The following is an 18,398-nucleotide window of genomic DNA, read 5'->3' on the forward strand; positions in this document are numbered from 1 at the left end:
CTTGTCTCTGGTACCAGTCTCAGGCATCTTCCTTCATTGTAAGCCCTACAAGTTCTATAGCTCTTGCATCAGAATAGGGCAGTCTCCGTATCATCTTTTCAGTCTCCTCCAAGAATCTCTGAGGATCTTCACCTTCTTCCCCCTTAAACTCTGGAGTTCTGAGCCTCAGAAATTCCTGTACAATAATCCCCTCATTATCTAGAGCCCGCCTGGCCAAACTTCTTGGCACAGGTACAGGAGGTGGGATGGATACTACTGACGGGGCAGGAGATTTCCCCCGAGCAATCTGCTCCCTCAGAGCCTGATTTTCCGCCAGTAACCGTTCCATCAATGCATCTCTACTTCCTACCTCTCCTTGATCATCAACCCTCCGTCTATCAGCAGGACGAGATTTTTCTCTTTGGGGCTCGATGTATGCGGAACCCGCATCCAATACTATATCCGACTCCATCCTCTTTCCAGGACGAGCAGGTCCTCTCCTTGGAGGTATTTATTATATATCTACATACTGAGTCACTACACACTGAGTCATAAAATGCTTTACTAAATTGTAAATGACCCAGCAAATAGCATAAAAAAAAATCCTATGCTCCATAGTATAATCCTATACTTAATCCTGACTCATCCTATTGCTCTGACAGGACTCTTCTTAACCTTTGCTCTGATACCAAGCTTTGTCACGACCCCCGCCCCGTTCCCGGCGGGCCGCCGCGACGGTCCTAGGGTGCGGGTAGGCATAAGGCCACCAGCCACCGCGTAGAACCCTACTACCTATCAATCATCAATGAATCTTGAAAAATTTGGCATGATGCATGCACAAAATGATCACCTTTCCTATGGTGACCTGTCAGGATTATCTCAATACATACAACAACACTACCTGTCAGAGCAGCAATCACATAACCTGTCACATAACGAACCTGGACAATATATATCAATACATCATCACAGGCATATAACTCAACTATATAAAAATCTGGTTCCCATTCCATCCATGGTAAAACCCATATCCACAACAGGATCTATGACTGTAACTATACACTAAATACAACAGAAGGTTTATAATACACCAAAAGGGTATAAACCTCTATCTACATTATACTATACTATGGAGCGGCACAGCTAGCAGGCAACCACTAATCCTGCTCCTCTCTATACAATACCTGCCCTGCAATCAAAAATATCAAACTGGGGAGTGAGTATATGAATACTCAGTGAGTGGAGTAGAGAGTACTATGCACATGAGACAGAATATAATCATGGCTCGAGATGAAATCTCAAGATCAATAACAAGATGAACATGATCTCAACATAGAGAATATGGAGTAAATCATCAAAATCACCACAATCAATATCAACTCATCTGAAGCATATATGGAATAATCAAGTAAACATATATGCTACTCATGAATATGCTCAACAGATCATAATGCTGGAACATACAAATCAGGTGTCAATATGCTGAAATCATCACTAGACAGCTATCGGGAGGTGGGTTTTACGCCCCAGGCGAACCAGCAACAACTCCCTACTGCCATATGCATATATCGAATATGACACCACACCAATATGTAAATCATCACTAGACAGCTGTCGGGAGGTGGGTTTTACGCCCCAGGCGAACCAGCAACAACTCCCCACTGTCACATGCATATGCAGGATAAGACACCATATCGATAATGTAAATGCTAGACAGCTATCGGGAGGTGGGTTTTACGCCCCAGGCGAACCAGCAACAACTCCCCACTGTCACATGCATATGCAGGATAAGATACCACACTGATCATGTAAATGCTGGCCAGTATCCAGAACAGAAATCCATCTCACATCTACATACTAAACGGCACCTCGCGGGAATTCTACATCCGCGGAAAGCCATACTGCACCTCGCGGGGTCTTACTATGCCCGGCGGCAAGCAGAATATAAGTCGTAGGACCGGCCGATCCTACGCCTAGGGCCGTGTCCCCCCCTAGGAAGGGACTGGGCTCCGCCCACCCAGAAGGCTACTATGTGCGCACAAAGGCCGATGTTCAACCCCCATCGACTATAGGTGTCCTGCAGATACTGCCAAGCCATGCATAAATGCCATAATGCACCCTCCCAATACTCTACTAAAAAGGAGTATAATCAAGACTACCACTCACTTGATCATGACCCAATCATAAACTAACATCAGGGTTAGAAGTGAGGGTCAAAGAAGTGCAATACAACTCAATATACCACTAAAAAGGCTCTACAAATCTTTGAAATAGAGGAAATGAAATCAATTTACAAAAGAAATCATTTCACAATTCAGAATCAATTTGATTACTCATCAACCCCTCGTAATTCCTCTCAATGTTTCCTCAAATGCATGTACAGAATAATCAAGCATGGAGAATCAAAATATAGAGGAATATACAACAACAATTAATCAATAGGCTCAGGTGGAATCAATTCACACCTGGCGACATTCATGAAAATGAATTAAGGATGCTCATAGTGCAAAGTACATGACTCCCACTCACCTGTCAATCTGGCACAGCCCTGATACGCCTCCAAAAATCTACAGCAGGCAGTGGGGAACTTCTTCCTCTTGTTCCCTAGCTTCTTGCCCAACTGTGACATGCAGTTACAATACATTTAGTCTTGTATCAAGGGCTATAATCTACGTGCCAATTATAACATAGGAAACTTTAATTGATTCAACTTCCCTGTTCCCTAAATCTTTTCTTTTCTTTCTTCTTTTCCTTTTTAATTAATTAACTCACCATTTATGTGTATTAGGGACTCCTTTGCATGAGTACAAGGTCCCTTTTAGCTTGATCTAGGCTTAATACTCTATTATAGCATGAAATCCCTTATTTTCCACCCGGATGAACAGTAACCCGAACTGACAGTGGGTTACTTCATCCCGGTTTTGATCCACTTTCAGGACTCCAAATTTGATGAAATTTTTACCTAACATTCTACACTCATAGAGGATTCCAAAGAGATAACATGCATCATCATCGGAGGCCGTTTGACCCCCTAAATAATTCGCCGAAGTTGGGACTTCGACACAGTTTTTCCGTAGTGCCGGAAAAATTTGTTAAAATCCGATTCTTCCTCTTTTAACCACCTCTACAACCCTTATCCGACCCCTCTAGACTATATCCACCCTTTGTATAGCCTAATGTCATCAAAAGACTAGATAGGGACGGATATTTACCTTTTTCTTTTTGGAAATCGAGGTCCTTGCGTAGAGAAGAAGGAGATCTACGTTTTTCCCTTCAGCTGGAAGTGCAACCGGGATCCCTTTCCTCCTTGAATCCCCTTCCTCTTCTTCTTTCTTCTTCTTCTTCTTCTCTTTTTCTTTCTTTCTTTCCTCTGTTTCACGCCTGAGAACCCCCTCCCTCTTTCTCTCGGTTTCACCAGCTCAAACCCTCCAATTAAATCACATCAAAACACTATTCACCCTTTGTTTAATATTATTAAATTCCCATTTTGCCCCTAACACTTCAACATATCTACCGTTATGCCATTAACTTTTGATTCCTTCCAATTTTACCCTTACCACTTCAATGCATCTACAACTATGCCATTATCTTTTGATTCCTTCCAATTTTACCCCTTATATCAATTTTAAAGGACTATTCTATCCCTTTTTATATATAAAAAAAAAAATTTGGGGTTATTACATCTTCAATTTTTTAAGACATTTTATTTAATTTTAATAGATGGACAAGGGACGGTGAGGACGAGACGGGGATCCACTCAAGCAAAGGATGTGTGGAAGCTTCCTCCGGATGAGAAGATCATCATCCGATGCAATGAATTAGGGCAGCCCATCAATAGAACTGGAAGTCTTCTATCAAACTTTTTAGGATCAGTTGTATGGAAGGGTCAGCTGTGTCCGCTCAACTATACGAAGTGGAATGACATGCTTCCTTCATATAAGGTTGAGCTTCTTAGACTTATACAGGTAATGAATTAATTTTTTTCTTTTTAATTTAAGACCTCCTATATGTTAATTTGCTTACTACCATAATTTTACTTTTGAGGTTTAATATTATTATAACATTCTGTATCTTATTGTACGGTAAGTTTGTACTCCCTTCAGAGAACCATGATTGGGTGCTAAAGTTCCTTAACCGCAAATGGAAAGAATATAAAGCAAAATTGAAAATGGACTTCAAGCGTAAGGGTATGACAGAGGAGGAGGTTGCTCGTATGACTCCTCCTGATGTATACCCTCAGCAGTGGAGGGAGCTTGTTTACGACTGGTTTTCTAAAAGAGGATAGGTCACGTATATTGTTTCAATATCTTATATTATCTTTATTATTAATATAGATTGCAAATATATACATTGAATCATATTATACTGTGTGCTTTTATTTTGGCAGACATATTCTAATATTGGTAGAGCTGCACGAGCATCTCAAGCAGTTCCTCATACTTCAGGCTCGAAGATTTATGCAAGATGTAGAAATGAAGTCGTAAGTTTTTTTGAAACTATTTGAAACTCTACTAACATATAGCATGTATCATGATATATAGTTTGCCAATATACTTTCCGTATGTGTAGATAGTAGAGTATGGAAGGGAGCTTGGTGAGGTAGAGTTTTATAAAATGACCCACACTCACCGAGATGGCAGCTTTGTCCGGGACAAGTTGAGAGATATAGTTGTATGTATTCATTTTTTATTTGTTCATAATTTTTTTATTAATTTTACTTCTTTTAAAATATTAATGTGACTATTTTTTTTGAGAGAGATATAGGAAAGAGCTACAACTCTTATTTCAGAGCGCGTCGGGGAGTCATCATCATCCGACGTGGCCAGTCGCGTCGAGGCTCAGGTCTATGCCGAATTGATGGGCTCAGAATGTTATGGTCGCGTGAGGGGTTATGGTGTCGGAGTTACTCCCACTCAGCTGTCTGCAGTGAGCCGATATATCCAAGATGCCAGACAAGGTTGTAGCACTGCAGAGGTTTGTAGTTTGAAGACAGAGATGGCATAGATAAAGCAGTCATATGAGACAAGGATAGAGAAGATGAGGCAGAGTCATATGACTGATATGACGGAGTTGAAGCAGAGCCAAGAGTTAAAGATACAATCTTTGCAGGATCAGCTTGACCATATTTCATCTTTTTTGTAGAGATTTGCTCCTCCGGTACATAACTAAATCTATATAAATATTTTACGTAATTATAATGTATTCTTGTATGAGCGTGATGACTTTCGTATTCTTAGTTTCTAAAGTATTTTTCTTCTTGTAGGTTGCTGATACTTCATCTACTCGTAGAGATGATGCCGTCGACCCTTGATACATCGTAGATTGTTTACTTAGGAATTTGAGATGTATGTTTTTAGTGTGTTTTTGAAGTACAGTGTAATCAAATATGATAATATGAATATTTTGAATGAAAAGTTCTTGTCTGTGATGTGCATTTTGTTATCTATGTGATTTATTGTATTTATTTTGTTGGAATTTAATGTATACAGAGTATTAAAAATTGCTTTTATGAATTTTTTTTTTAAAAAAAATTCCTAAAGCATCGGCAATAGCAAGTGGAATGGAATCTGGCACGCCTTTAACAACGCTTTATAGCGTCGGGCAAAACCGACAAGCCGACGCTTTTAAGCGTCGGCCTAGTTCGACACAAACCAACGGTTTCAAGCGTCGGTCCATATTAGCTGATGCTTCTAAGCGTCAGTTAACTCGCAGATGAACGACGCTTAAAAGCGTCGGCATACATGGCCCACGCTTTTTTCAAGCGTCGGCATACATGGCTGATGCTTTTGTCAAGCGTCGGCGTAAACTGAGCCCATCCCCACCTGCCCGATGTCTTACCCACGCTTTGGGGGGCGTTGGCAGGAATTCTACCGACGCTTAAAAGCATCGGTAAAAACCAAATAAAGCGCCGGAAAATATCCTTTCTTTTGTAGTGTTCATATATATATTTCTTTAGCTTGCAAACTAAGTGATGGCCCTTCTCCCTATGAAAACTATCAACTCTTTACTTCACATGTCACATCACATAAAAAATTTTCCATTTTTAAATGGGGATGGGGAGAGATGGCTGAGTGGACTAAAGCGGCGGATTGCTAATCCGTTAGGAACCAAGCCAATTTTGGGGCAGCTTTGTGATAATGGCACCAACCGGCAAAAAGCATTAACGATGCAAAGACCAATGCACCAATTGCGGTTACGAAATCTGGTTCTTTTGGGGTTATAGTTGATGGTTGTTTCTTAATTCCATCTCTATTGCAGAACCGGACATGAGAGTTTCTTCTCAAGAATTTTTCTTTTCCATCAATTCCATAAAGTCAAGTAGATGCAATATACGAATTTCCCCCCAATCGCTACATTACATTGATTTTAACATAAATCCAATAGCCCAAACAAGATGTCCAAATAAGAACATCCATGCCCATACCGATAAGATACCCGACCTCGTGCACATCGAAAGGGCGAATGTCGCCATCTATTCTCCTATCTTCACGAAATTTGATATTATTCATGCATTGGTGAAGTGTGGAAGGTACCACATAGTAGTCATGTAGCCAAGCTTGTTTTCTTTTGCTTGTTCTGTTGGAACATTGAGTAAATCAACCTTATTATGTAATAATTTTTCATTCAACAAGGTATGGGTATCTTCTCATAACGTAAAACTCCGTCCGACTAATGGCTCACCATTATCTGATCCGACGCAGTACAGACAGTTGGTCGGCAGTTTGGTTTATCTGACGATCTCTCGCCCAGATATTGCCTTGGCTGTTCCTAAGAAAGTCAGCCTTTCATGGCAGTTTGCGTTGTCCCCCGCATCAACAGAAGGTACCTAAGAGAACGGACCCACAAATGCAACTGGGGATGAACCCCCTGTATTTGCGAAAGCCAGTCGTCCATTTAATATACTATCCGAAGCAGATGGTTGAGCTGGAGATTCTTTTGAGAAAATAGGAATCGATCTTGCCCTCATATTCTGCTGATCTAACTCGACAAATTCTTGCCCCGCAAGAAGCAGAGGCAAACGACTAGGCCTGTCGATACTTGATTTTGAGAATCCAACATGGTCCGGCCAGTACAGCGCAGGCGCTGCAGATCATCACATCAATTCGTGACTAGGCAGATGGGACTACGCCTTAGCCTTACCTTAGCGCTAAGAAGGGGATCTCGAGCCGCCTATTCGAGAGCGAAACTAGACATAAGAGCCAGCTGTGCACCTCCTCGCTTCCGGTTCAAAGAGTTTGAGTCCATCAGAGGCCAGCTCCTGCACAAATCTCCTCTGCCCACTCTAGATGTTGCACTTTCAGAGCTTATAGCTGAAGAAGAGGAGCTAGCAGAACAATCGACACAAGAGAAGGAGTCTCGAGAGCAAACTATCTCAAGGAGACGACCAAAGGAAGAGGCCCTGCAAGAAAGGCAAGAAGTGCAGAACTGGATGATCAAAGTGATGCTTTCCGTGTTCTAGAGGAGTGAAAGAGGTAACGGAGTTACCACTTTCACGTAGGAGTGTTATAAGGGACGAGGGATAAGAAACCCGGAGGGTTTCTTTTCCCGAAGCCGAAGATTAGAAACCCGAAGGGTTTCAAATCATGGATATACCGAACAAAAGGAAGATGCGGAAAGCGGTTGATGAATGTTCGATCAAAGTAATCTAAATAGAAATTGAATAACACGCTGGCGAGAAGGCCTACAGCCGGTACCCCAGCCTAGACGGAATCCGACGGCTCTGGTGGACAGCCGTGCTTACTGCTACCGTATTGCGGATGGCTCATCACCCCCATTGTCCATATCAGTTAGAAACTATGATCTTTGGTGGCTTGTTCTTCTTGGGCGAATATGGGTCATCTATCTATACAAGATTCCCTTTCCTCAGTAGGTCTAGGAGCTCCTCCTTCTACGCCAAGAGCTTTTGCACCAATACCATTATCAACAGTTGACCACCTGGAGTCTTTACAAAGAGACTTTCAGTGGTCAAATGGGAACAAAGGAAAAATCTATGCGGTAAACTGGCAAACGGTATGTCAGCCTTTGGACGAAGGAGGTCTTAAAGGGCGGGCGCCTAACCTAAAAGGAACCAGTCTAGCCTTTTCGACGAAAGCTTAGCTTGGTAGGCGCTGCTTACTCACCCTACTCCCTCAGACAATGCAATGCTCTGCTGCCTTCCCCGAGATATAATCTCATTTGCCTTTTTGATTGACTGAGGCAAGCCTGACGGAATAATCTTTTAGACCTACCTCTAGCTTGCCTCGGAATACCACCCAACGGAGCGGCGGCTCCCCGTGTCCTTTCTACCCAACAGGACAACATGTATCACCTAGTATGAAAAGCTTTCCCGAGTAAATCCTTCTAAGGACCCATTTATCTACGGCACTGATGGATTAGGATTTATTATCGCTGGAGTAGTTTCCCGCCAGGTCTAGGGCCCTAGACTAGCCGAGAAAGTAAAACGAATTCCTCTTTCGATCCTACACCCTCTATTCTCATTCGCTGCTAGAATTCGACCTATTCGTTTATACAGTAGTGATATTCTTTGTTTCTCTCTTCATCTTCGGATTTTTATCTAATGATCCAGGGCGTAATCCTGGACCCATTTATCTACGGCACTGATGGATTAGGATTTATTATCGCTGGAGTAAAGCTCGTTTGTGGATGATTCCTCATTGGAGTGAAGAAATCGCGTTATAGCGCGATTTCGTCTATAAAGTGATACCTTAAAATGACACCTTGTGTCATTACAGCGCGCATGTGTGCGCGAATAAGTAAATCCCCCTGAGGGGGACGAGGCCACAGGCCGAAGGGGGGTAACGACCAATTCCCAGGTGAGAAATACTGATTGGGATGCAAAAAAAAAAACAAAAAGAAAGCAGAACCAACCTTTTCGGGATCTCCAGTTCTATATTATTCTTTTAGGGGAGAAGAAAGACAAGAAAGAGGAGACTATTTCAACAAGGCTACGAGTTCTGGCATACTTGACTTTAGATTGGATATCCTTCCTTACTATCCCACCCTTCTTAGCATCACAAACCGAGGGGGAAGCTTCTGCACAAGCAAGTAAGGCCCTGGAGTCCTCAGTAACAGCCTTACCTTTCCCCTTCTTGCCCACTTCAATCCAAGAAAAAGCAGGAAGTTTTCAAGCTCTTCACATTGTGAAACTGGAATCCTTAAATTGCTTAATGGCATTCGATTTCGTTCCGTCGGCGATCCTCGTTGTCATGTCTCCTTGTGTTTCTGTTCCCCCCTTTTTGATAACAAGGCAGAAACTTCCGACCCGACATTCATGAGTTTCGAATGAAGAATGAAGAGTGCCCCTCTTTTTTCTTCCCTAAATCTTGGATTTTGAAGTTGGTAAAGACCCACCCCTTGTTTAAGTCAGAATGAGTCCCCGGGACATTGGCTTCCGCCAACAGTGAACCAATTCGGGATTTTCCTTGGGAGGTATCGGGAAGGAATTGGAATGTAATAATATCGACACATATATACCTCTTCTTCAAGATTCTCATTTAAAAATGCTATTTTCACACTCATTTGATATAGCTCTTGATTACAATGAGCTACCAGTGCCATGATTATTCTAAATAAATCCTTCTTTAAAACTAGAGAGAAGATTTTATGATAATCAATGTCTTCTTTTTGAGTGAAACTCTTAGCTATAAGTCTAGCCTTATATCGTTCAATATTATGAGATGAGTCCCTTTTGGTCTCATAAACCCATTTACATCCAACAATTGAGGCTCTTTTTGGTAATTCAACGAGATCCCATACTTTATTTTTAGCTATGGATTTTATCTCTTCCTTCATAGCATCATACCAAAGTGTGAAATTTTCTCCACTCATGGCTTGTGAAAATGAAATCGGATCATCTTTAGGTCTAACATCATAGTCAGATATAATTGCTAGAAATTGAATAGCCTTCTAATTCTTGAGGATCTTCTTACTTCCATTGTTTCATCTAAATCTTGAATAGTGCTTTCCATATTATTAATTCTTTCATAGCATGTCTCCTTGTGATGTGGTGGTAATTGAATTGGTTGATGTTCAATGAAATCCAGAGGATTACTTTAAAAAGATATCAACTCTGGATTACTTTGAAAAGATACCAGCTCTCGTGTATTTAAGGTTGCCACAAGTGATTTCCTTATTTTCTTAAATTCCATCCTACAAGAAAATTCACTCCTACTAAATTCACGGTCCTTAAGAAATTTGCATTTCTAGCCTCTACAATTTTTGGAGTATGTGAGGAACAATAAAACTTATATTCTTTGGAATTAACTACATAACCAATAAAAAAGTTATTGATTATTCTTGCATCCAGTTTCTTTAGGTGCAGATTATAAACCTTCACTTAAATTGAACAACCCTATATGTGTAAATGCCTTAAATTTAGTTTTCATCCATTCTATATTTCAAAAGGTGTTTTAGGAACAGCCTTAGATGGAACCCTATTTAAGATATATACATGGTGGTTTTTAGGCTTCACTCTATAAGGATAAAGGTAAACTTAAATTGGTTATCATGCTCCTAACCATGTCCAATAGTGTGTGGTTTTTTTTTCAGCTACACCATTTTGTTATGGTATTAAGTATTGGATAATAATGCCCTTTTCTTCAAGAAACTTTGCAAATAGACCCGGTACTTATCTCTTTCCTGTGTACCTTTCATAATATTCTTCCGCCTGTCTGAGCTTTCAATTTTTATTTTTTTTCTTTTGTTTCTCTACCTCTTCTTTGAAAATCTTAAATGCATCAAGTACTTCTGCTTTATCAAATAAGAGATAGAGATATAAATAAAATAAAATATTTCTGACCATTTAGACATGGGGTAGAAAATGGTCCTTAGATATCTGTGTGTTGATCTCTTCTAGAAGCTCAGTACTCCTTTTGACACCTTTAGTGGTCTTGTTGGTCTGCTTTTCTTTTATGCAGTCTACATAAGTACCAAAGTCTGGAAAGTCTAGAGCCTTTAGGACTCTGTAGTCTAGTAACTTTTTAATTCTCTCTATGGAGATATATTTCAATCTCTTATGCCAAAGTTTAGAGAAGCATTTATTAATAACACCACATTTAATGCCAACTTTATTATCATGCAGGGTTAAAAGACTAAACTCATAAGTGGGGTCTAATTCAAATTTAAATAAATTATCAACTAAAATTTCAGAACCAACAATTTTCTTATCTTTCAAAAGATCCACAGTTGAACCCATGAAAATTAAATTCAAATCTAATACAAATCAATCTTGAAACAGAAACCAAATTTCTAAAAAATGATGGAACATAGAATATGTTTACAAGGTCTAATTGAAAACTGTCACGACCCCCGCCCCATTTCCGGCGGGCCGCCGCGACGGTCCTAGGGTGCGGGTAGGCATAAGGCCACCAGCCACCGCGTAGAACCCTACTACCTATCAATCATCAATAAATCTTGAAAAAATTTGGCATGATGCATGCACAAAATGATCACTTTTCCTATAGTGACCTGTCAGGATTATCTCAATACATACAATACACTACCTGTCAGAGCAGCAATCACATAATCTGTCACATAATAAACCTGGACAATATATAGCAATACATCATCTCAGGCATATAACTCATCTGCACACATATATATATACCTGCTTCCTAATCCATCCATGGTCAAACCCATATCCACAACAGGATCTATGATTGTAACTATGCACTATATACAATAGAAGGTTTATAATACACCAAAAGGTATGAACCTCTATCTACATTATACTATACTATACTATGGAGCGGCACAGCTAGCAGGCAACCACTAATCCTGCTCTTCTCTATACAATACCTGCCCTGCAATCAAAAACACCAAACTGGGGAGTGAGTATATAAATACTCAGTGAGTGGAGTAGAGAGTACTATGCACATGAGACAGAATATAATCATGGCTCGAGATGAAATCTCAAGATCAATAACAAGATGAACATGAACTCAACATAAAGAATATGGAGTAAATCATCAATATCACCACAATCAATATCAACTCATCTGAAGCATATATGGAATAATCAAGTCAACATATATGCTACTCATGAATATGTTCAACAGGTCATAGTACTGAATCATATAAATCAGGTGTCAATAGGCTGAATCATCAACAAGACAGCTATCGGGAGGTGGGTTTTACGCCCCAGACGAACCAGCAACAACTCCCTACTGCCATATGCATACATCGAATATGACACCACACCAATATGTAAATCATCACTAGACAGCTGTCGGAAGGTGGGTTTTACGCCCCAGGCGAACCAGCAACAACTCCCTACTGTCACATGCATATGCAGGATAAGACACCACACTAATCATGTAAATCATCACTAGACAGCTGTCGGGAGGTGGGTTTTACGCCCCAGGCGAACCAGCAACAACTCCCTACTGTCACATGCATATGCAGGATAAGACACCATACCGATAACGTAAATGCTAGACAGCTATCGGGAGGTGGGTTTTACGCCCCAGGCGAACCAGCAACAACTCCCTACTGTCACATGCATATGCAGGATAAGACACCACACTGATCATATAAATGCCGGCCAGTATCCAGAACAGAAATCCATCTCACATCTACATACTAAACGGCACCTCGCGAGAATTCTACATCCGCGGAAAGCCATACTGCACCTCGCGGGGTCTTACTATGCCCGGCGGCAAGCAGAATATAAGTCGTAGGACCGGCCGATCCTACGCCTAGGGCCGTGTCCCCCCTAGGAAGGGACTGGGCTCCGCCCACCCAGAAGGCTACTATGTGCACAAAGGTCGATGTTCAACCCCCATCGACTATAGGTGTCCTGCAGATACTGCCAAGCCATGCATAAATGCCATAATGCACCCTCCCAATACTCTACTAAAAAGGAGTATAATCAAGATTACCACTCACTCGATCATGACCCAATCATAAACTAACATCAGGGTTGGGAGTGAGGAATCACGGGAGTACAATGCAACTCAATATACCATGAGAAGGGCTGTACAAGTCTTTGAAATAGAGGAAATGAAATCAATTTACAAAGGAAATCATTTCACAATTCAGATCCAATTTCATTACTCATAAAGGAGTATAATCAAGCTACGACTCACAAGTCTTTAAAATAGAGGAAATGAAATCAATTTACAAAAGAAATCATTTCACAATTCGGAATCAATTTGATTACTCATCAACCCCTCGTAATTTCTCTCAATGTTCCCTCAAATGCGTGCACAAGATAATCAAGTATGGAGAAACAAAATTATAGAGGAATCTACTACAATATCAATCAATATGCTCAAGTGGAATCAATTCACACTTGGCGACATTCATGAAAATGAATTAAGGATGCTCATGGTGCAAAGTACATGACTCCCACTCACCTGTCAATCTGGCACAGCCCTGATACGCCTCCAAAAATCTACAGCAGGCAGTGGGGAACTTCTTCCTCTTGTTCCCTAGCTTCTTGCCCAACTGTGACATGCATTTACAATACATTTAGTCTTGTATCAAGGGCTATAATCTACGTGCCAATTATAATATAGGGAACTTTAATTGATTCAACTCCCCCGTTTCCTAAATCTTTTCTTTTCTTTCTCTTTTTCTTTTTCTATTAATTAACTCATCATTTATGTGTATTAGGGACTCCCTTGCACGAGTACAAGGTCTCCCTTAGCCTAATCTAGGCTTAATACCCTATTATGGCATGAAATCCCTTATTTTCCACCCGGATGAACAGTAACCCGAACTGACAGTGGGTTACTTCATCCCGGTTTTGATCCACTTTCAGGACTCCAAATTTGATGAAATTTTTACCTAACATTCTACACTCACAGAGGATTCCAAAGAGATAACATGCATCATCATCGAAGGCCGTTTGGCCCCCTAAATAATTTGCCGAAGTTGGGACTTCGACACAGTTTTTCCGTAGTGCCGGAAAAATTTGTCAAAATCTGATTCTTCCTTTTTTAACCGCCTCTACAACCCTTATCCGACCCCTCTAGACTATATCCACCCTTTGTATAGCCTAATGTCATCAAAAGACTAGATAGGGACGGATATTTACCTTTTTCTTTTTGGAAATCGAGGTCTTTGCGTAGAGGGGAAGGAGATCTACACTTTTTCCTTCAGCTGGAAGTGCAACCGGGATCCCTTTCCCTCTCGAATCCCCTTCCTCTTCTTCTTTCTTCTTCTTCTTCTTCTCTTTTTCTTTCTTTCTTTCCTCTCTGTTTCACGCTTGAGACTCCCTCTCTCTCGGTTTCATTCCACCGACAGCACAACCCTCTAATTAAATCACATCAAAACACTATTCACCCTTTGTTTAATATTATTAAATTTCCATTTTGCCCTTGCCACTTCGATATATCTGCAATTATGCCATTATCTTTTGATTCCTTCCCATTTTGCCCCAACACTTCAACGCATCTACTATTATGCCATTAACTTTTGATTCCTTCCAATTTTACCCCTTATATCAATTTTAAAGGACTATTCTATCCCTTTTTTTATATAAAAAAAATAAAAAAAAAATTTGGGGTTATTACATCCTCCCCTCCTTATATAAAATTCGTCCTCGAATTTAAAAGAGTAAATTACCTGATTACTCAAAGAGGTGAGGGTATTTGCTCTTCATTTTCTGCTCGGTGTGGTATTGGAAATCAAATGAATTGGGAGTGTTTTACCTTCTATCTCTACCACACAGGTAGGATATACATACTTCGCTTCTATACTATCCCCTACATGTGTACTAATAGCTAAGGGGATATGCATTAATATCTTATCCTTAGCTAACTTTTTAGCAAAATAAGGGGACACAAATGAATGGGTAGCTCCAGAATCAAATAACACTCTAGCTTTAATCTTATCAATGAGGAGCATACCTGTCACAGCTGCATTTGATGCCTGTGCCTCCTGTGGATTTACCGTGAACACCCTTCCTTGCCCTTTGCTTACTGGAGCTGACATTTGAGATGGTCCAGCACTCTGCTGTGATGTTTGTGCTTGACCTCTACCTCTGCCTACAGGCTCCCTACTACTAGGCCTGTCCATCTGCACAGAAGGATAGGATGCCAAAGGCACAAACTGCTGGGTGGCACCCTGCGGACATTCTCTGACAAAATGACCCGGCTGTCCACATCTGTAGCACACTCCCTGACCCATTCTGCATCTGCCAGGGTGCTGCTTCCCACATATGCCACATACTGGCCATGATTGGAACCTAGATTCAGTTCTGGCCATAGTGACTGGAGGACGAGGTACTGATGGTAGAAAAGTATCTTGTGATTGACCTCTTTCCCTCCATTTCCTATTACGTGGGGCAGGTGGAGCTGAGCGTACAGACTGCTCCATCGGGCCCTCCGAGAGATCTACTCCCTCAGATCTATCTCTACTGCTTTGCCCTTTCCCCATACTCATTTTTCTCTGTTCTCTTTCAGCTCTTTCCTCTTTGTTTCTGGTCTCCCACTGTTTTGCTTTATCAATCAACCTAGATAAGGTGGGGACCTCTACTGCCAACACTGCATTATAAAGCGGAAAAATCAGACCCTGCCTGAATCTTTCTATCCTGGCAGCTTCAGTGGGGATGATATAAGGAGCATACTTCCCCAATCTAGTGAACTCACGAGCGTACTCAGATACGCTCATTCCGGGCATCTGCTTCAGCCTCTCAAACTGAAGAGCCCGATTCTGCCTCTCAGCCGGAGACAAAAACTCATCCATCACTGCTTGCCTGAACTTTTCCCAGGTTGGAGGATTCCTGCTGTACAATCTGTCCTCCACTTGTCCCTGGTACCAGTCCCAGGCATCTTCCTTCATTGTAAGCCCTACAAGTTCTATAGCTCTTGCATCAGAACAGGGCAGTCTCCGTATCATCTTTTCAGTCTCCTCCAGAAATCTCTGAGGATCTTCACCTTCTTCCCCCTTAAACTCCGGGGTTCTGAGCCTAAGAAATTTCTGTACAGTAATCCCCTCATCATCTAGAGCCCGCCTGACCAAACTTCTTGGCACAGGTACAGGAGGTGAGATGGATACTACTGACGGGGCAGGAGATTTCCCCCGAGCAATCTGCTCCCTCAGAGCCTGATTCTCCGTCAGTAACTGTTCCATCAATGCATCTCTATTTCCTACATCTCCTTGATCATCAACCCTCCGTCTATCAGCAGGAGGAGGTTTTTCTCTTTGGGGCTCGACATGTGCAGAACCCGCATCCAATGCTATATCTGGCTCCATCCTCCTTCCAGGACGAGCAGATCCTCTCCTTGGAGGTATTCTTTATATGTCTCTAAAAGAGTTAAAAAGAGAGGGCAGTCGTTACACACTGAGTCATAATATATTTTACTGAATTGTAAATGACTCATAAATTAACATACAGAAAAACCTTATGCTCCATAGTATAATCCTATACTTAATCCTGACTCACTTTATTGCTCTGACAGGACTCTTCTTAACCTTTGCTCTGATACCAAGCTTTGTCACGACCCCCGCCCCATTTCCGGCGGGCCGCCGCGACGGTCCTAGGGTGCGGGTAGGCATAAGGCCACCAGCCACCGCGTAGAACCCTACTACCTATCAATCATCAATAAATCTTGAAAAAATTTGGCATGATGCATGCACAAAATGATCACTTTTCCTATAGTGACCTGTCAGGATTATCTCAATACATACAATACACTACCTGTCAGAGCAGCAATCACATAATCTGTCACATAATAAACCTGGACAATATATAGCAATACATCATCTCAGGCATATAACTCATCTGCACACATATATATATACCTGCTTCCTAATCCATCCATGGTCAAACCCATATCCACAACAGGATCTATGACTGTAACTATGCACTATATACAATAGAAGGTTTATAATACACCAAAAGGTATGAACCTCTATCTACATTATACTATACTATACTATGGAGCGGCACAGCTAGCAGGCAACCACTAATCCTGCTCTTCTCTATACAATACCTGCCCTGCAATCAAAAACACCAAACTGGGGAGTGAGTATATAAATACTCAGTGAGTGGAGTAGAGAGTACTATGCACATGAGACAGAATATAATCATGGCTCGAGATGAAATCTCAAGATCAATAACAAGATGAACATGAACTCAACATAAAGAATATGGAGTAAATCATCAATATCACCACAATCAATATCAACTCATCTGAAGCATATATGGAATAATCAAGTCAACATATATGCTACTCATGAATATGTTCAACAGGTCATAGTACTGAATCATATAAATCAGGTGTCAATAGGCTGAATCATCAACAAGACAGCTATCGGGAGGTGGGTTTTACGCCCCAGGCGAACCAGCAACAACTCCCTACTGCCATATGCATACATCGAATATGACACCACACCAATATGTAAATCATCACTAGACAGCTGTCGGAAGGTGGGTTTTACGCCCCAGGCGAACCAGCAACAACTCCCTACTGTCACATGCATATGCAGGATAAGACACCACACTAATCATGTAAATCATCACTAGACAGCTGTCGGGAGGTGGGTTTTACGCCCCAGGCGAACCAGCAACAACTCCCTACTGTCACATGCATATGCAGGATAAGACACCATACCGATAACGTAAATGCTAGACAGCTATCGGGAGGTGGGTTTTACGCCCCAGGCGAACCAGCAACAACTCCCTACTGTCACATGCATATGCAGGATAAGACACCACACTGATCATATAAATGCCGGCCAGTATCCAGAACAGAAATCCATCTCACATCTACATACTAAACGGCACCTCGCGAGAATTCTACATCCGCGGAAAGCCATACTGCACCTCGCGGGGTCTTACTATGCCCGGCGGCAAGCAGAATATAAGTCGTAGGACCGGCCGATCCTACGCCTAGGGCCGTGTCCCCCCCTAGGAAGGGACTGGGCTCCGCCCACCCAGAAGGCTACTATGTGCACAAAGGCCGATGTTCAACCCCCATCGACTATAGGTGTCCTGCAGATACTGCCAAGCCATGCATAAATGCCATAATGCACCCTCCCAATACTCTACTAAAAAGGAGTATAATCAAGATTACCACTCACTCGATCATGACCCAATCATAAACTAACATCAGGGTTGGGAGTGAGGAATCACGGGAGTACAATGCAACTCAATATACCATGAGAAGGGCTGTACAAGTCTTTGAAATAGAGGAAATGAAATCAATTTACAAAGGAAATCATTTCACAATTCAGATCCAATTTCATTACTCATAAAGGAGTATAATCAAGCTACGACTCACAAGTCTTTAAAATAGAGGAAATGAAATCAATTTACAAAAGAAATCATTTCACAATTCGGAATCAATTTGATTACTCATCAACCCCTCGTAATTTCTCTCAATGTTCCCTCAAATGCGTGCACAAGATAATCAAGTATGGAGAAACAAAATTATAGAGGAATCTACTACAATATCAATCAATATGCTCAA

At 41.4% G+C, this 18,398-nt stretch overlaps 1 protein-coding gene across 3 annotated transcripts; it reads right to left on the minus strand.

The window, feature by feature from the left end:
- Positions 1-3,329: 3,329 nt before the first annotated feature.
- On the minus strand, positions 3,330-18,097 carry LOC148703356 (uncharacterized). 3 transcript variants are annotated; one of them, XR_016413133.1, is made up of 3 exons: positions 17,450-18,097; positions 14,418-17,338; positions 3,330-3,531 (listed from the first exon to the last, which is right to left on the minus strand). XR_016413133.1 is itself a non-coding variant. In XM_089930642.1 (2 exons), the coding sequence occupies exon 2, from the start codon at positions 16,177-16,179 to the stop codon at positions 14,581-14,583; it is 1,599 nt and encodes a 532-aa protein (XP_089786768.1). In that variant the 5' UTR covers positions 16,180-17,338; positions 17,450-18,097; the 3' UTR covers positions 14,162-14,580. The 3 variants fall into 3 exon arrangements, 1 of the variants encoding a protein (XP_089786768.1); XR_016413132.1 differs by having other exon boundaries at positions 14,418-18,016; XM_089930642.1 differs by lacking the exon at positions 3,330-3,531 and having other exon boundaries at positions 14,162-17,338.
- Between the last annotated feature and the right edge of the window lie 301 nt (positions 18,098-18,398).

This window comes from Phoenix dactylifera, chromosome 5, assembly GCF_051530095.1.
Source record: "Phoenix dactylifera cultivar Ajwa chromosome 5, Ajwa_hap1_PhDact_Kaust_v1.1, whole genome shotgun sequence".
NCBI lineage: Eukaryota > Viridiplantae > Streptophyta > Magnoliopsida > Arecales > Arecaceae > Phoenix > Phoenix dactylifera.